The sequence below is a fragment of the Pyricularia pennisetigena genome, chromosome 3 (assembly GCF_004337985.1).
Source record: "Pyricularia pennisetigena strain Br36 chromosome 3, whole genome shotgun sequence".
Classification (NCBI taxonomy): domain Eukaryota; kingdom Fungi; phylum Ascomycota; class Sordariomycetes; order Magnaporthales; family Pyriculariaceae; genus Pyricularia; species Pyricularia pennisetigena.
This window is the reverse complement of record NC_043742.1, coordinates 6248043-6264804: the sequence shown is the minus strand read 5'-3', so window position 1 is coordinate 6264804 and position 16762 is coordinate 6248043. Positions and strand designations below refer to the sequence as shown.

Genomic DNA, 16762 nt, shown 5'->3' with positions numbered 1-16762 from the left:
TTCTGAAATGGTGCCTCGTCGTCATGAAATTACCTGACAGCATCCCCCTATTAGATCTGTGTTCTTGGCCTAGGATGCCTGGCTGTTTCCTGGGTAGACCGTTTCCGATCTCCAGCCTGGCGGCCCTACCGGGCGCTCATGTTCGTGGGACTCGGCCTCTCCGGAGTGGTGCCAGTGGTGCATGCCATCGGCGAGGATGGCTTTGCTGCCTTGGACGAGCGGATGGGGTTGAGGTGGGTGCTGCTGCAGGGCGGCCTGTACATTTTCGGAGCCTTCATCTATGCGGTAAGACCTGGCCGATTCCTAAATTCTGTGAATGGAGAACCGGACGACGGCAAGTTTTTCTTGCTGACATTTACTGATCGCAGGCACGCTGGCCTGAACGGTCATTTCCTGGAAAATTTGACATCTGGTGTAGCAGCCATCAGATTTTTCACATCTTTGTTCTCCTGGCCGCTGCATCTCATTTGTACGGCATGATCAAAGCGTTTGACTTCCGACATAGTCCGCTGGGCTCTGCGCAATGCTGAGCGCCTTTTCTTTCAGCAGAAAATTGTGTCTTTATTGCCATTTTTTTTTTTTTTTCATTCAGCCGAGGCTTCGCGATGGTCTGAGCATTTCCCAGTAGATTGGTTCTAAACTGCAATAGACTAGAGTAGAACAGACTTGATAATCAAGTTGAAAAAAAGGCTCACAATTTATCATCTGCTCAGGTTATAGCAAGGAGAAAACCTCAATCGAGGCCCAGGTCCATCACCCTTACAAGTCCAGAACCCATCGCAGCAGCCGCCCACCAACCCAACTCAACATTGGGGTTCCAAGCACAAACCACCACTCGAGTCTCAGGTTCATGTAGTATGATTCCTTTGAGCGGGTTATGCTCCTCCGGATAGTCGTCCCTTTCTGTTCGCTCCACCAGCTCACAACCATTGATTGCGGCCGAGGCTCCTTTGCGGGCCGCTGCCCGCTTCGCCTTTGCCTTTGCTTTCTCCCGGGCCTTCTTCATGACGGCCCTGGAGTGATCGTTTCTCGGGTTGTCGTTGATTTCGGGCTTGAAACCATGCAGTATCCGAACTGCTCCCCTGATCTGTGGTTTACCATCGGTGTTTTCCTCCTGGTGCGCGTCCTGCATCGTCGTGTCTTCACCATTGGCATCTCCATCTGAAGTCTGAGCCTCATTGGCCTTTCTGTACTCGTGTTGAAAGAGTTTAATCTTGTAGAGCTTCTCGCCTCGCAGGTAGAAGACCTTGCGCATGGTGTTGAAAGACCAGAGCGAGCCGTCGGCGCACCCAATCAGCGTATAACAATGCGTCTTGCCGGCGGATAGGCACATCGGCTGACTGAAGCCTTGGAAGACGGTGCGTAGCTGCGAGGGATATCTCATGGCCAGGAAGGCTACAGTGGTAGATCCCGGGGTGGAGTTGGCGTAAGTTGAAAGGAAGCCTTGCATGTGTTCGCACCAGTCTAACATGTTGGGTTGGAAAACAGCACTCGGAGTCGTATGAGCCGCCGTTTCCTGGGAGGGATCTGTAAAGTCGGTAATGGCTGGACATCCGCCCAGCGGCACCGATGTTATGACATAGGGATGCGAGGGATAGCCTGAACATATGTCTAGCATTTCAGCGTGATGGACAACTTGTTTCGATATGAGAACAAGGGGCTGTATAGACCATATGCCGATGGTTCCATCCTTAAATCCGACCGCAATACGGTTTATAGTGACCCATGTGAAGCAAGTTGCGAGTATCCCAGTTTCTTCCTCTTTGAGGCTGATTGTGGCGACGGGTGTTTGAATCCAGTCTAAAGACGTGTGGGTGTTTAGTCAGATAGCTATTTATATGATCAAGCAGCACCTCGTTAATTGCCGACCGCGCAAAAAGGTAAAACCTACCGAACTGTGTCTCGCTGCCTACCTCGGGCTCCTTGACCTCGACAATATGCACTTGGCCCTCACACAAGACTGCAAGCACGCCACAGAGAGATCCTGGTTTGGTCACCGGTGCAACTGGACACCATTGCAGTCTTGTTACTCTACCCCAGTCGAAGCAGATGGCCGAAACTCTCTGCGGCGGTTTTCGGCAAGGCCTGCGCACAGAGTTGGCATCCAGCTCCGCTTCAAACCTCCAGAACTGCACGCTGCCGGCGGTCTTGTCCTCCTTAGGTACTGACTTTTCGGTTCTGTAGAATGTGTAATCTGAGTGTGGTGAAACCGCGACGGCGAGGATTTGAGCCGCGTCGGGATCCGCGCGGGGAGCCCAGCCTATAGCCAACGGTACACCTCCCACATCGAACAACCAGCCGGTAGCCTGTTGTCCTTCGTCTGTTAGAGATTCCTCCCTCTCGGAGAGGGTTATTGCACTCCCTTGGGGAATCACCACAGGCTTCTGGTTATCATGAGGCCCAATGAATGTAATCAAGTCTCCTTTGGCCGACTGGGGTAGAAGCTTCTTCTTACGCTTGGCCGGTATATTGCCGAGCTTTTGCGACGCAGTGCCGCCTTCTGTGATCTGCCGATGCCATGCATGGAACTTTTTTCTCTGCTCCGCCTCAAAACCGGCAGGAACCCAGGGGCTGGGCATGACACAGCAACGTCTTTTCAACCCGCGGTCGGGGAGGACGTGGTTGACATAGTGCAGTCGCAAGTTGTCTGCAAGTGCGATTGCGGCCACATCCGGGCCATACACCGTCTCAAGAAGCAGCCCGAATCGATCGTGACGCTGCAACGGTCCCAGATAGACCCTCAAGCTTTTGTTGAGGTTATCGGCCACATACCGCCACAGCTCCCCGTCGGTCTCTGGCGGTCCTTTTCGTTTCGAGACCACTTTTAGCGATGCTCGATATGCCGCTTGTGACTTTTTCTTCTTTGGCAGTCGCCACCTGACCTTGGAGGCGGCGTCTCCGGACCTTTCTGCTCCCATGTGCGTCGGCGGCTCCTCTGTCGGTCCATCCATAATTCCTGTTTCCTCGACATGTCTGGAGGCTGAAGCCGATGTTTGCCTCGAGGTGGGGTTCGACTGTGTCGGCGCGCTCTTGCGCTGACGTTTGGGGCTCTTTGCTTTGGCCTTTGCTCTCCTCGATGAGCTGGTGTGTGAAGCATAACCTACATCACTTTCATCTGCCTGGGCCTCATCTTCTGCAGCAGACAGGTCGCTTATCTGGTCCTGGACGGCATCAACCTGCCCCAAGCCATTTTCGAAGTCTCCATCCTCATCTACCGAAGGTTTCCTTTGCCGTCTGCTCGATTTGGAGGGAGTAGTAGTATCGTTCACTGCCAGCTCACCGTCGTCGTCGAGGCCATAGTCGACGGCTTTGTATGTCGCACGTTTTGCGCGAGTCGACCGGCGAGTGCTCATGATTACGGATCAGAGCAGAGAGCAGAGAGCAGAAATTTTGTCATTTAATTTTATACCATCACTTGAGGTCGTCTCCAAAGTCATCAAAATGTCAATAAGGTGCAGCCTGTTTGCGCCTACCCCCACTAGAAATTGTGCAACAGGGCCAGGGCCCACTTTTTGCATGCCGTCTGAGCAGAATTTACAGCATGGAGCGTGTCGGACTGTAGCTTCGTTTCTCTGTCGTCAACTCTTACGCGGACGGTCTGTTCAAACTCGACAAGACTCATCTGCTCAAAATCATCCATCCGCGTGATTTTTATTGTAGAACTGAGGATACAGAGATACAAATCATCACCTTGAGATATGGCTGATCATATTTGTCCCTGAACGAACGTCTCGCCTAGTCGCTAGGACAAATCCAACTACTCTGAACCATTACTTTCCCCACACTGAACAAGCCCCAACGCACTAAAGAAACTGCCCCTTTTACGACAAGCGTTCATCCATTGGATTACTAAATGAATTAGTTGCATCTGACGGTACCTTTTCACCGTTGGTCAAGGTTGGAAACCTCAACGGCTAATTGCTGCCCTGTAATGCCACTGTCGGAATTTGCCAAGACCTTTCATTCGTCCAAGGTCCCCCGGACATGAAAAGGCTGTGCTAGACTAGTCCGGGATCTCTGACCCCCAGATTCTATTCTAAAGTGACTGGATCTTGGGTTCTGGAAAACGCGGCAGCTAAGAGGGACGCGTCGTTGGGGCGATCCTTCATATCCGTGTTTAATCCGCTAGCTCAGTCACGACTAGGGTTGGCCAAGGGGCAGTAGCTTCTCTGGTGAATGGTGAATAGGGAGGTCCGAGGTTCTCTGGGATGAATATGGGAGGTATTTATTTTGCAAGTAATCAAAAACTCGGAGGCCCCTGAGGGGATAGAATCGTCATAAGAAAGGAGAAGAAAATAAGAATCTGACGGGCAGGTTGGACCTAGCGAGTGTAGTCTATAACTCGTCTCAGGAGTATCATCAGGTTGCCACTGATCCTTATGTCTGAATATTGAGATTTTCAAGACTTACGCATCCCTCCTTTTGCCGCGCCGTAGACACCAGGTTCGGCTGGTTAGCACGAGGACAAAGCTCGAATGGCTTCGGAAATGGGAAGCCGTTGGATTAGCAAACAGCCAACGCCAACACCTACCCCTTCAAGCTCCGAATCCTTATAGCACTGGCTAGCTCTGGACTAATTTCGCCCGTTTGTGCGATCCAGACCATTGTAGAAGAAGCATTGTGTACTGCCGACCTGCCTTTGTTGAAGGCCATTTATTTAGACAAGTGCCACCCCTCGCGACAAAGGAACTGACATGACCTTTCTATCATTGTTCAGGCAAAACGCTCATTACCTTTGTCCAGTGACCTCTTTCTCTTTTCTGGCCTATTTGGTCTTGATTCACTCGTTCGTCACATAAAAGTCACCTTCATCTCGAGTCTTGTGCCGGCTCATCCTGTCGTTAATCATCATCAATAATCGCATCACTTTTACAGGCCTCCTCACACAAGAAGCTTGCCAGACTTGGACATCACACAGTACCAACAAGTAACATAGCAGAAACTAACATGCGTCCTTCAACCTCCACCAACGTCGCCCTGGCAGCACTGCTGGCAGTGCTGGGTGTCGACGCCCACATGATCATGAGCAAGCCCACGCCTTACAACTTGAATGGCCAGGCGCCGTTGCTCCAAACCTCACCTCTGGGCCCCGACTTTGCCTTTCCGGGCCAGGGACTGTCTCGCGTCGTCGAGATGAACAAGTACACCGCCGGTGGCGCCCCGATAGAGGTGCAATTCACCGGTTCCGCAATGCACAAGGGAGGCTCGTGCCAGTTCTCGGTGGCCCCCGGCACCACGCCGCCTACCGACCCCAAGGCCTGGAAGGTCATCTCGTCCATCATCGGCGGCTGCCCCGGCGAGACGGACGGCGAAGGTAACCTTCAGACCATCGGGCAGGACCCAGAGGGTCGCCCGACCGCGAAGCAGTGCGGCTCCTTTGGCGAGAAGGAATGCATCAAGACCTTCAAGATCCCGGTGCCCAAGGAGCTCGCGAGTGGTACCTACTCGTTCGCGTGGACCTGGTTCAACACCGTCGGCAACCGCGAAATGTATATGAACATGGCCCCCATCGAGATCTCGGGCGGCGCCAGCGAGGCTGCCGGCCAGACCTACCTCGACAGTCTCCCGTCAATCTTTGTTGCCAACATCAAGGGCAACCCCATAAGCACGTGCACCACCTCGCCGGGCGTCCTGAACTTCCCCGAGCCTGGAAAGGTCGGCATGGTCCTCCAGGCTCCCACGGCGGGCTCGTCTGGTAGCTGCCAGGCGCCTGCAGCGGAGCCCAGTTTCAGCCAGGACATCCGCGCCATGCAGGACGGTGGTGCCGCCCCGGCCCCGCCCTCGGGAGGCAGCGACGACAGCAACGACAGCAACGATGGCGACTACGGGGACGAACCAGCAGGCGCTGCTCCACCCACCACTACCGATCTGCCCGACAGTGTCTACATCAACCCTCCTGCCACCCCCACCACCCTCGCCACGGTTGTCAAGGACCCCGAGACGGCTGCTCCCCCTGCCGGGACGCCCATGCCGGCACCTGACGCAGGCACCGGTGGTCTTCAGGGTACCAAGGTCGCCTGTGCGACGGACGGCTCGCTCATCTGCATCGGCGCGCGTCAGTTTGGCATCTGCAACTACGGCTATGCGATGCCGCAGGATCTGGCGGCGGGCACCGTCTGTGCCGATGGCAAGATCGCCAAGCGCTCTGTGTGAAATTTTGGGGACTCGTCGAAACGGATTTCAAGGGTTTGTATTTGTGTGACAGAAAATAAAATTGAGCCCCAGTATTTAAAGGTAAATCAAAGGACTGTCTTTGTTGTACACGATCAAAACCACGTGAAATAGATTTAGAAAGTGTTCTCTTTTTTTTCCCCCTCTTTTCGCTTTTATTTTTATCCCGAAATAGAATCCTTGACCTCAATTGATATTTGACGCCTCATTTGGTGCCTCGGATTTGACATGGCGAACTGGTGACGATCAATGAACAACTCGCCGACTCCAGGTAACCCAAACAGTTCAAGGTGAGTTCGGCAGTTTCAAAAAGCAAATAGGCAGTGAACAAGGACGACCCAGAAACTCAAGCCTGTTTGGCAGGCACCAGCTTCGCATATGTCACGTGGAGGCTGTGCTCACCTGCGACCCCTGCAATTAGAGCAGGGGCGTAACCGGGATTTAAAGCCTGGCTTATCGAAGTTGGCGCTAATCATCGCCCTACCGAGTCCTAAAAACAGCAGCGACCTGCTTACTGGGATTGGGCGCAGCGATCGCGGCTGGTTCTCACAAGGGGAGGCTTGAAGCTCATCCCGCAACCACATCGCGGCCGGTTGGGCTTTCAAGATGACAAGATGAGAGACTATAAGGAGTCGGGTGGATTTGGCCTTGGTTTTGGGTGATTCTTTTGTTCAGCATCAGCATTCATTCGCGTTTGAACTGTCATTGTCGCCATTGTCGCCCTCGTTCTATTGTTTGCGAGTTTTGCGGGAAAACATTCAGCCAAGGGTCAGCTCAGCAAAGCACACGGTTTTGCTCTTGAATATCAGCATAAACATTGCAACCTCTTGATTCAAGACATTTCAAGCCTTTCAGTTAAATATAGTACTTTCTACTAGGAAAGTGCTTTTTGTGTCTTCTATCGATTTTTTTTTCTCTATTGTTTTTATATTCCTTTTTCTCTCCCTCTATTACTCTGTCTCTCTCTTTCTCTCTTACTCTTGAAAATCAAGAAAGAAATAAAAAAAAAAAGACAAAAAATATCAACACCGCACAACACAGCCTCCTCCAAGATGTATTCAACCACAAGTTCCATGAGCCTTCGCTCACTCGCTGTTATCTTTGCCCTCCTGCCCGCCATCGTTCTTGCACACCCCACCGCAACGCCCACTACCACAAGCACAGCCGCATCGTCTACACCCAGTTCCAGCACGCCAACCAGCACGGCGGCGACCACATCCACATCATCCGCCTCCTCCACCATCACCGGCACGCCCGCGTACTGCACAACGGCGCCACCGCAGCCCAAGTTCGACATCCCCACAGGCACCACGCGCCCCGTCCCGCCCCTCCCCTGCACCGGCGCCTACGATGCAGAGAAGGGCGTGTGCTGCAAGTCCACCGACCCCAACTGCAGCGGCAGCGGCGTCGAGTGGCAGCTGCCCCTGGCCCCCTGCGTGACCTCGAACCCGTTCTACAAGGGCTGCCCTGGCAACATGCTCAACAACGTGTGCTGCGAGAGCGCCCGGGTTGCCTTTGTCGACGGCAAGGTCAGCTGCGAGAACGGGAGGAGTCTGTTCATGGTCATGACGAGCGCCGACAAGACCGTCACGAGCTCCTTCGGCCCGGCCATCACCACCCCAGGGCCGAGCACCTCCCAAACCCCTCCCAGCGCTAATCCGGGCTCGAGCACTGTCCAGACCACCACAAAGACCGGTGGTGCTTGGATGCCTGCGCCGACGGGAGCGGCGCCTGTTGCTGCCATCCTCGGCATGCTCGGCGCTGCGGCTGCTTTGTAAGGATGGGTGGACAACTTTGCATCAGTGTACCATGTTTTTTTTTTCTCTTTTTTATTCTTTCTTCTTTCCTACAATACCCCTTTTGGAGCAAACCGCCCAACGTTTGTATTTCTAAAGCATAGCGGCGCGTGTTTGACTTTCAGTCTTCATTTATTTTTCATTTATCTGGATTACATTTTTATATTTCGGCGTTTTGTTAGGAAGTAAGGCTCTGGGCCCATTGTGCTACTTGATGGCTTGGGGATTGTTTCAAACAATTTTTTTCATACCAAAAATTAAGGATGTGTTTCTGTTACTCGTTGTTGACTCTTGATGACTGTTTTCGCCCATGTTCAATCTTCTTGATCAACTAAGTGCTTGCAACTGATGATGCAGTTATTCTAGACTAGTCCCAAATGACCCCCAACTGGACAAAGTTGATGGCTGTATTCAGAGATGAAGGAACAATCTGACAACCTGAAAGACCTCAAAGTTGAGGCACCGAGACTACCTTCCCTACCTACATTTACAGTAGTGGCCATGCTCAGCAATAGGTAGGAGCCTTCAGCAGATGACCAAAGAGGAAGCTACGGCCGCACGACTTTTTTCAGAGCTCTCAGCTGCCATGCGAATCTTGCGAGGTACTAAGTAAATGTTAGATTAGGCTTAACAAATGGCCGATTTGGGAGCCGACATAACTCTTATTCATTCCTTATCAGTACCGCGATGCAGCACCACTCTATATCTGATTTCTATAACCGCAGCATCGGCATACACGGATGCGACATTCTTTCAAAAAGGAATAAATTACCGATACCAGCAAAGCAGATCAACAATGCAGGTTGGCAGCAAATTCAAGTCCCTCCCCCGCCAGGCGTTCTGTCACTTCTGTGGTGAACAGAAGCCCAACCTCCCCATTTGTAACCGGTGCGAGATGGTTCACTACTGTTCTCGAACACATCAAATTGCAGACCACCCTTACCACAAGGCAAACTGCCGGTATATCGCCCAGTGCATTGAGAAAGTGTCCCACGAAGCCGAGCAGCTGCGAAATGTTGACTGGGGTGCCGATCCGTACGGCAAGTTCTTCATTATCCCAGAGACTCGAGCTTACATGTTTGCCCAGATGCGTCTCGCCACAGCGATGTGCCTTTTCGACACTCCAGACGCGGTCAACGCACAAGTTGAGCTCCTGCTGAAAATGTCTTGGCTGGGAAGGCGGGACGACGGCCTATATTTGAGAACGATCATCCCAGGCTTGATGTTGCGGCTCGGCAAGGATCAGGAGTGCTACGACTTTGTGAAGTGGTGGGGGACGACACCCGTCAACAGTCCTTGCTTTGACGATATTTATCTGCCATACCTGGATCTGAAAGGCTCAAATGCCTTCGAGAACTATGGGTGGATATTCTCTAGCAGCTCACTGGAGCTTCCTATGGGTAAGCCACCCTCTGCTGTAAGGCTCAATCTGTTATGTTTCTTCATTTGAGTTGATTGATATGGCGCAGTTGTCGCTCTTCTTTTGCTCAAGATCAGGTTATACCTCGATATCAAGCTTATACAGAGAGCTTTCCCTCCTTATGCGGGTACTACTGGATCCCCTAGCCAAGCCAATCAAAGCCAGCATGCGTCTGATAAGCCCATTGAGGCAGTGGCAACTCAAGACAATACTCAGGAAACGCCGGTCGTCCAGAAAGCTGTTGAAAATGAATCTGCCGTTGCCCAAACTGGCGACGAATCCACAACTCCACAGCCCCCAAACCGTCAAACAGACGCGCAGCAACTCGATGACATGCTTTTCAGCGAAGACGCCGCTAGAAATACCAAGGACACCGAAAAGATCACCGCTGTAAGTGTTCCCACTAATAACCTAGATCTGTTTTGATACAAAGTCCGTCGAGGCAACAACGATATAGGGCAATCTGACGATCGCGTGTCACAGAATACGGCCCCTCGGACGAAAAAATACACCGATTTCACTGAAAGTGTCAAGCGTGACGAAACCAGTGGGACCAAGTCACAATCTTTGAAGCCGGTTTCCAATGCTGCCCGAATAGTTCCCTGCCTTCGCAGCAACATTGTCATCGACCACCTCGAGGTTATCAAGGACTCTAATCATACGGGTATGATAGCTGAGTTGGAAACACAAATATCAGAGCTGTACAAGATAGTTCACCAGCTGAACGCGAGGTTCTGGGGAGATGTGAGCACCTTCGTCTCGATGTGCCGACACAGTACCAGGGACCGAGCTGACATGTGCCCTACTCCACAGCTTTTGAACCCAAGCAAAGCACTGGCCGCGACTACAGACTTCATTGACCCGGGTGGGATGGCAGAGTCGTATAGTGCAGTCAAGTTCTCAAGGAGCTCATGGTACGAGACTCCAGGGGCAATCGAGATGATATGTCTGTTTTCCAAGGCAGAAACGAGTTAACCGACGAGAAACAATACCGAGAAGCGCCACCTGGTGATAGCTGATGCCATTCTTAGGAGCAAAGATTCGATGCTGGGCAGACGTATCAGAAGTAGCGTACCGGGCAACCTAACTCACAATCATAATGGTACTTGCGTATTGTTAATCTGTCGCAACGGAGTTTTTTTGCTTTCAACACTGAAGGTCTTCGACAATATGCGCTTACCGCCAGCTTCTGGCCTTGGTCTGGCCCGGGCGATAGAGAACGACATTGGCCAAGAGATCGTAAGATAAGTCGTGGTGAGGGAACAATGTTTTGACAGGACAACGTTGCTCAAGGGAGCGTTGATACGCCCGAGAAGGCTTAGGGCCGCCACTTAATCCTCAAGGGGGCCCTTGACCGCAAGTTCGCCAATAATGATTCGATTTTTGCGACCAAAACGTTGCAGTCAACGAAAAGGCCAAACAGGCAGCTGCCCTCTCCGAAAGGGTTTGCCAAGCACAGAGTGCACATACTGAACAGGACTGAAGAAAGATATATTATTGGCAACGATAACCGGTCGCATGACTTATAGAGCGACCAATTTCTTTGGTAGACGGACTGATTTATACGATGCATGCCCTCAACCCTCCCTTTCCAATGAATTAGCATAGAGTCAAACAACTAGACTCCAAGGTATACCCATTAAAACCAAACCCAGTATAAAGTGCCCCCTAATGATTAACAGAGAAACCCGAAACCAATGCCCAAACAAGACATTAAAACAAACAAACAAAAAATAGACGAACTCCAAGTTCTTAGCACTCAGTATCCATTAGTTCTGCTTTCCAACCATACTCCTGTTCGTCCTTCTCGCGCTCAGCTTGGTGTTCCGTGATTCGTTTTTCAACGTCCCTTTGAAGCGCCAAACGGCGGCGCTCGGCTTTCTCAGCCGCCACAGCGGCCACCCGCTTGGCCTTTTCGCTTGATACAACGAACTGGTTGTGCGCATCAGATCGTTTGGCTTCTTCCAGCTTTTCCTCTTCCCGGCGTTGCTCGGCCGGTTCGCGAACCAGCGGGATGCTGGGCCTCATCTCGACTCTCCTGTTGGCGGCCTTGAGCTCGGCGGCCCTGATATTGGCGGCCTCGCGCCTCTCCTTCTCGGGCTGGACAAATATCTTGCTCCGCGGCCCGGCCTGCGGTTTGTTGGCGTCCCTGGCTATCCTGGCCGCCATGGCCAGCTTCTCGTTCCTCTCGGCGCGCCTCGCCTCGGCCCTGAGCCTCTTCTCCCTGTACGTGAGGGGCGGGCTGGCGGGCTTGGGGTTGCGCTGCGCTGCAATCCAGGCCTGGTAGCCGGGCCTGTTGCACGAGCTGTGTCGCGGAACGAGAAACGAAGTGTGTGTCAGCGACTAATTTGTTTGCAGGGGCCTGCTCGGGGGTACTTACAAGAACCACTCTGTCAGGTTGATGATGCGCCGGGGATCTCTCGGGGGCTTTTTGAGCTGGTAGGCCGAGTAGGGATAGTTGATCGCCTTGGGAATGGGGGACGACTCCGCCGCAGTCGAAGTGGGAGTGGGAGTGGGAGTGGGAGTCATGGGAGACATCTTGACGTGATTTTTCGACGTGGTGGAAATACGTGTATTTCTGTTGTTGGATTGTTCTTGCGACCTTGGTGTCGAGTCGTAAAGCTCAAGGCTGGTTGGTTCAACGATGTCCTTGCTTCAGGTTAGTATTTGGTGCCCACGCATTGCTGATAGCCAGTAGGCACGAGACGCACGATATGTGTATATCAAAAGCAAGGAGTGAGTTTTATACGTTAAGTCCATCGCGCCTGACGATACCCTCTATCGACTATGACCTGGGAGAAGCTGGCCGACTTACTTGGTGTTGAGACTTGACTGCTGTTGAGACTTTGTCTATTGTAGCGACTCTATATTGTAACAACTTTTATGAGGCAACGTATCTTGAAACTTGGCTATGGCTTGAGGCAGAGTAGAGGAAATGTCCCAGGAGTAGGAGAAGGAGACTTATATATCTCCCGAAATAACCTTTACAGTCCCATTGTGCAGGGTCTCCAGACAGCTCGCATCTCGGGTGAGTAGTCCAATGCAGTACATTTGCCATAGATATGCACGCCCCCTATTTTTTACCTTGCATAGTGCGCAGAACGATGTGTGTTAGCATTTTGGACGTCATGTCAACAAACTACTAACAAAGTCTTCGGGGCAGATGATTCTACCCCTAGACCCCCTTGAAGATGCTTGAAGATGACTTGAAGATGACTTGTTTCGTTCTCTATGGATACGCATTGTATACAGATTTAGTTTGTTGATACAGAATTGCCACACAAAGCTAATATCAAATGACGGTGCTGTCTCGAGAATGCTTCCAGTTTATTTGTTTACTTGACCAGTTCCATGGCAGTGATACGTTTCTCGTTCTGATCCCGCTGTAAACAACAACTTTGGAAAAAAGGGGGCGAGACTTGTTCCGAACGAGCTCGTGCAATGCTTCTACATTCTTGATAACCTGCTTGTCGAATGTGTTGTATCGGGCCGAGTCGAGCCCTGTCTATATAGTATTGAGGACAAACTGCATTATATGTGTATCATTCACGACGGTATCCTCCAGGCCCTTGATGCTGGACCACGTTACGGCGACAATCACCAGATCGGCAACCACCTGCTAGCATAGGCGACTAAGATGCTCATGAAGATACGGGATGTTTTCAGATTACGATTGCGTTCAGATAATTTAGGCATTTCCTTTTTTTGTTGCCATTGCAGTTCTTGCAGGCCATACAGGCAGGCCTCCTGAAATAACAGGGGCTGGGAAAAAGAATGATTGCATACCATGGAGCTGCGACTTTTATCTCACATTGCGTAAAAGCTTCTAGGATAAGACTCATACTCGCCGAGCTATTTTTCAATTGGAATGCACTTAACATGAAGGCGAAAGAAATCCTAGTCATCTTTGCCTGCCGTCGTGTTTGTTTCTTATAGCCCGTCGTTGCTACGTGAACAAGCTTTGATAGAGTCATCCATCCAGTGCAGGGCGCTTAAACTTCCATGCAAGGTAGAACGGGATCCCCACACCAGATCCACCTTTCGACCCAGCCTGAGCCAATAAGAAAATCAATAATAAAGATGAACCTTCACCCCGCCCGCTACAGGTCGAACCATGCTTAAGCTCTCCTGGTCTTCCTCCCCAACGTGGAGAGGGAACGAGCTCCGTCCTTTCTCCTCTCTCGGAACAGCAGCAGCAACGTCGAACTACTTGCGTTTGCTCATTTCTGCCAACCCCGTTCCGCCATTTCAAAATCAGCAACCATGGCTTCCCGTGGAGTGTCTGTTCTCAAGTTCGTCGGGACTGTTTCCCTCGGTCTTTTGACTGTGAGTATTACTTGTCTTGCCCAAGCTCCCTTCAGCTTCGTTTTTTTTCTTCTTTGAATTGCCTTCCTTGTCTGCATGGTTTACGTGCATGGCGGTATCCTTTGGTTGCGTCGCTACGTCATTTCCCAGGCGGGACCCGCAACCAACGAGTCGTCGTCAACCCTCCCGACAGCACTCCTCGATAGGCATCTCCGCCTCGAGTGACCATCACACTGTGTTCAAGGCAATTCAAAGTCGACTGTCGACTAAAATTGTGTTTGGCCTTGTTCACCACGCATCGCAGCTCCGGAAAGCGATGGGGGAAAAAGAAAAGAGCAATTATAGACTAACTCCCGCATCTCTCAGGGTCTTTCCTACACGCTGGGGACCGTGTCGGCACCGGCCCTTTTGACATTAAACTCGTCTGAAAACGCCGCGTCAGCCTTCTACTCCCTTTCGGCTTCGGCCCGCCGGCAGCTCGGCGCCCTAACCGCCGCCTCGGCTACGACCTTTGCACTTGCCCTGGTCGCATCTCCCCGCTACTTCCGCCACCCCTACCTCCTCTACGCCTCGGTGCTCGCGGTCCTGTCGGCCGGTGCCTCCTCTGAAAGGCTCAACCCGTACCTGCAAAGCGCCCCGCGTCCCCTGCCGAGGTCGAACCCCGACCATGCTGCACGCCGCGAACGCGCCGCCCGGGCTCGGATGGAGGCCAGCTACGAGGTCCTGAGCACCGACGTCCACAGCGACGGCGCCAGCGGCGACGAGCTTCCCGAGGAAGAGCCCGTGAACCTGAACGGCGAAATCGTGCGCGCCGACGTCGAGACCTTCATCAAGAAGCAGATGGTGCGTGCCGGTGTCGCGGGCGTGGGATTCCTCGTCGCCGTCCTGGGCATTTGGGGCGACGGAGCCGTCCGTCCTCCCGTCTACCGCTACTAAGCTGGCCTGTATTGGAAACGGCAAATTTGATATAGATGTCTTACTTTTACAATCTCGACTTTGTTCTGGCCTTTTTTTTTTTCTCTCCCCTTCTAGCATACTCTTTTCCGCACATCAGTGGTCGCGTTGGCTCGACACCTGCAAAACTGTGTTCAATCCGACTTTTATTACATTAGGAGAGCTGCCATGAATTGGATCTGGAAAGAAATGCTTGCTCTTCTTGATCGATTATTCCTGCCTTCCTGTCCCTATCCCCGCAACCCTGGCCGTCATGCTCTACTGGGTATCCCGTATAACCTCGTCTATTTTGCAGGCAACCTTTTTCGCGTTTGCATCGTTCAGCCCAGATATGTTTATGCGGCCGTTGGTAGGAAGATATATATGATGCTTGTCGACCAGAGCTCGACACTGGGCGGGGCTTAGTCGGAGGTAGGAGAAGAGGCCTTTCTCCTCGAGTATGTGTTGCCAGTTTCCAGGCGTCTGGTTTGAATATTGGAGGCGGTTGAGTTTAGCAAAAAAAAAAAAAAAAAGAAAAAAAGAAAAAAAAAAAAGCCCAGTCAAAGATTGAAATGGTCTACGGAGCTGCACAAGTTTGCTTACCTTGTATTCCTCAGTCAGAAGTTTGAATAGAAGCTCGCGGTTACCCTTTAGTCTTTTCCGCATGGCAGAGAGTTCATTTTCCCTGTGAAAGATAAAACAAAATAAAAAAAAGGCACCACGGGTCAATACTTGACCCTAGTCACCGAAACGACGTGTCATTCGTTTAGGGGGAACAATTCACTAACCATTTCACCCTGAGCTCTTCAGAACCCAGGATCCCACGCACCAGCCTCGACCCATAGGCCGGCGAGGACGAAAACTCCCAGCGGATCAGGCACCTCAGCTGATCGTGGACGTTGCGGGCCGCGCCGGCGCCGGCCGGGCAGAAGGCATGCAGGACGCCGCACCGCTCCCCGTACAGGGCAAAGTTCTTGCTGAAGGACTGGCAGACAAACATCTCGATGCCATCGGCGGCCCAGGACCGCACCGCGTACGCGTCCTCGTCCAGGCCGTCCCCGAGGCCCTGGTACGCATTGTCAAAGACGGGGAAGTGGCCCATGTCGCGCACGGCGGCCCGCAGCTCGTCCCACTGGGCGCGCGTCGGGTCCATGCCCGTCGGGTTGTGGCAGCAGGCCTGCAGGACGAAGACGCTCCCGCGCGGGGCGGAGCGGACGGCGGCCAGGACGGCGGGGAAGTCGAGCGCGCGCCGCCCGGCGTCGTACTGCTCGAACTCGACCACCCGCAGCCCCACCAGCTCGCACAGCGGCCGGTAGTTGCCCCAGGTCGGCGTGCCGACGTAGACGGTCGGCGAGGGCTTGACGAAGCGCGAGATGAACTGCGCTGCCAGGTGCACCGCCCCGGTGCCGGATATGGTCTGCACAGAGGCGATCTTGCCGCCGGCGACGAGGTCGCTGTCCCGGCCGAACATGACGCCGGCTGCATGTCTGATGAAGTCCACGTTGCCGGTTGTGCATTCATACTTGTCATTATTTTTTTTTTTTTTTTGTTTGGTTTTGTTGTCAGTCAAGTGTCACCCATCTTTGCTGAAGAAATCAACCGACAAGGTGTGACTTGGCGTTCCTCCAAGTTTCAGTCAACTTACATCATGCCCAGGATCATTCTGTAGTAGTCGCACCTTGGCCTCCCTCACGGACGCCAGCTCCTGATAGTTTCCCTCTTCGTTCCGGTAGATTCCGACTCCAAGATCAACCTTGTCCGGACTGGTGTCTGCGTCGGCGGTTGTCTTGAGCAGGTTCATCGGATCCGGAGGACCCGGCTGTATCGTTTCAAAAACCATCTTTTGACCACTTTCTGCGGATGGGGAAATGGGCAGCGATTTGTCAAACAGCCTTTCTTCTTGTCTTGAGCCTTTCCTTTGTCTGCGCCCGCTATGTACTGCACACGCTGATTAAATCTGGTTGGTAGGATAACCAAGTGCTTCAGTCAACATGAGATTATGATATTAGAAACTTGAAATATCGAAGTGACGCTGACCGACGGATTTGTTCCTTTTTATGAAATTCCAGACATTTTGCCAAAAGCAAGTTGTGAGTCCAGAGATGTGACATGATTTCGTCGACCACCCCCATCCAGC

General features: G+C 52.4%; 8 protein-coding genes across 8 annotated transcripts in view; 5 read left to right on the top strand and 3 right to left on the bottom strand.

Annotated features, from left to right (window-relative positions):
• The window catches only part of PpBr36_03448 (uncharacterized protein), a gene marked incomplete at both ends in the record, with an annotated part of 1224 nt that extends 694 nt beyond the window's left edge, over positions 1 to 530 (top strand). The window contains 2 exons of the mRNA XM_029890620.1: positions 55 to 285; positions 369 to 530. Of these exons, the coding sequence (XP_029753377.1) occupies positions 55 to 285; positions 369 to 530 (393 nt within the window). The remainder of the gene's footprint in view (positions 1 to 54; positions 286 to 368) is intronic.
• A 203-nt stretch (positions 531 to 733) lies between these two features.
• PpBr36_03447 (uncharacterized protein) lies at positions 734 to 3353 on the bottom strand (the record flags this gene model as incomplete). Its single annotated transcript, XM_029890619.1, has 2 exons — positions 734 to 1800; positions 1892 to 3353. The coding sequence occupies 2 exons, from the start codon at positions 3351 to 3353 to the stop codon at positions 734 to 736; spliced, it is 2529 nt and encodes an 842-aa protein (XP_029753382.1).
• A 1594-nt stretch (positions 3354 to 4947) lies between these two features.
• Positions 4948 to 6153, top strand: PpBr36_03446 (uncharacterized protein; the record flags this gene model as incomplete). Its single annotated transcript, XM_029890618.1, has 1 exon — positions 4948 to 6153. The coding sequence occupies one exon, from the start codon at positions 4948 to 4950 to the stop codon at positions 6151 to 6153; it is 1206 nt and encodes a 401-aa protein (XP_029753383.1).
• Positions 6154 to 7223: 1070 nt separating this feature from the next.
• On the top strand, positions 7224 to 7949 carry PpBr36_03445 (uncharacterized protein; the record flags this gene model as incomplete). The annotated part of the gene is made up of 1 exon (XM_029890617.1): positions 7224 to 7949. One exon carries the CDS (start codon positions 7224 to 7226, stop codon positions 7947 to 7949), a length of 726 nt encoding a protein of 241 aa, XP_029753384.1.
• An 814-nt stretch (positions 7950 to 8763) lies between these two features.
• PpBr36_03444 (uncharacterized protein) lies at positions 8764 to 10362 on the top strand (the record flags this gene model as incomplete). The annotated part of the gene is made up of 3 exons (XM_029890616.1): positions 8764 to 9367; positions 9437 to 9777; positions 9871 to 10362. The coding sequence occupies 3 exons, from the start codon at positions 8764 to 8766 to the stop codon at positions 10360 to 10362; spliced, it is 1437 nt and encodes a 478-aa protein (XP_029753385.1).
• A 777-nt stretch (positions 10363 to 11139) lies between these two features.
• Positions 11140 to 11925, bottom strand: PpBr36_03443 (uncharacterized protein; the record flags this gene model as incomplete). Its single annotated transcript, XM_029890615.1, has 2 exons — positions 11140 to 11692; positions 11768 to 11925. 2 exons carry the CDS (start codon positions 11923 to 11925, stop codon positions 11140 to 11142), a joined length of 711 nt encoding a protein of 236 aa, XP_029753378.1.
• Positions 11926 to 13650: 1725 nt separating this feature from the next.
• On the top strand, positions 13651 to 14628 carry PpBr36_03442 (uncharacterized protein; the record flags this gene model as incomplete). Its single annotated transcript, XM_029890614.1, has 2 exons — positions 13651 to 13713; positions 14059 to 14628. 2 exons carry the CDS (start codon positions 13651 to 13653, stop codon positions 14626 to 14628), a joined length of 633 nt encoding a protein of 210 aa, XP_029753379.1.
• A 276-nt stretch (positions 14629 to 14904) lies between these two features.
• Positions 14905 to 16465, bottom strand: PpBr36_03441 (uncharacterized protein; the record flags this gene model as incomplete). The annotated part of the gene is made up of 4 exons (XM_029890613.1): positions 14905 to 15108; positions 15229 to 15310; positions 15414 to 16147; positions 16271 to 16465. The coding sequence occupies 4 exons, from the start codon at positions 16463 to 16465 to the stop codon at positions 14905 to 14907; spliced, it is 1215 nt and encodes a 404-aa protein (XP_029753380.1).
• Between the last annotated feature and the right edge of the window lie 297 nt (positions 16466 to 16762).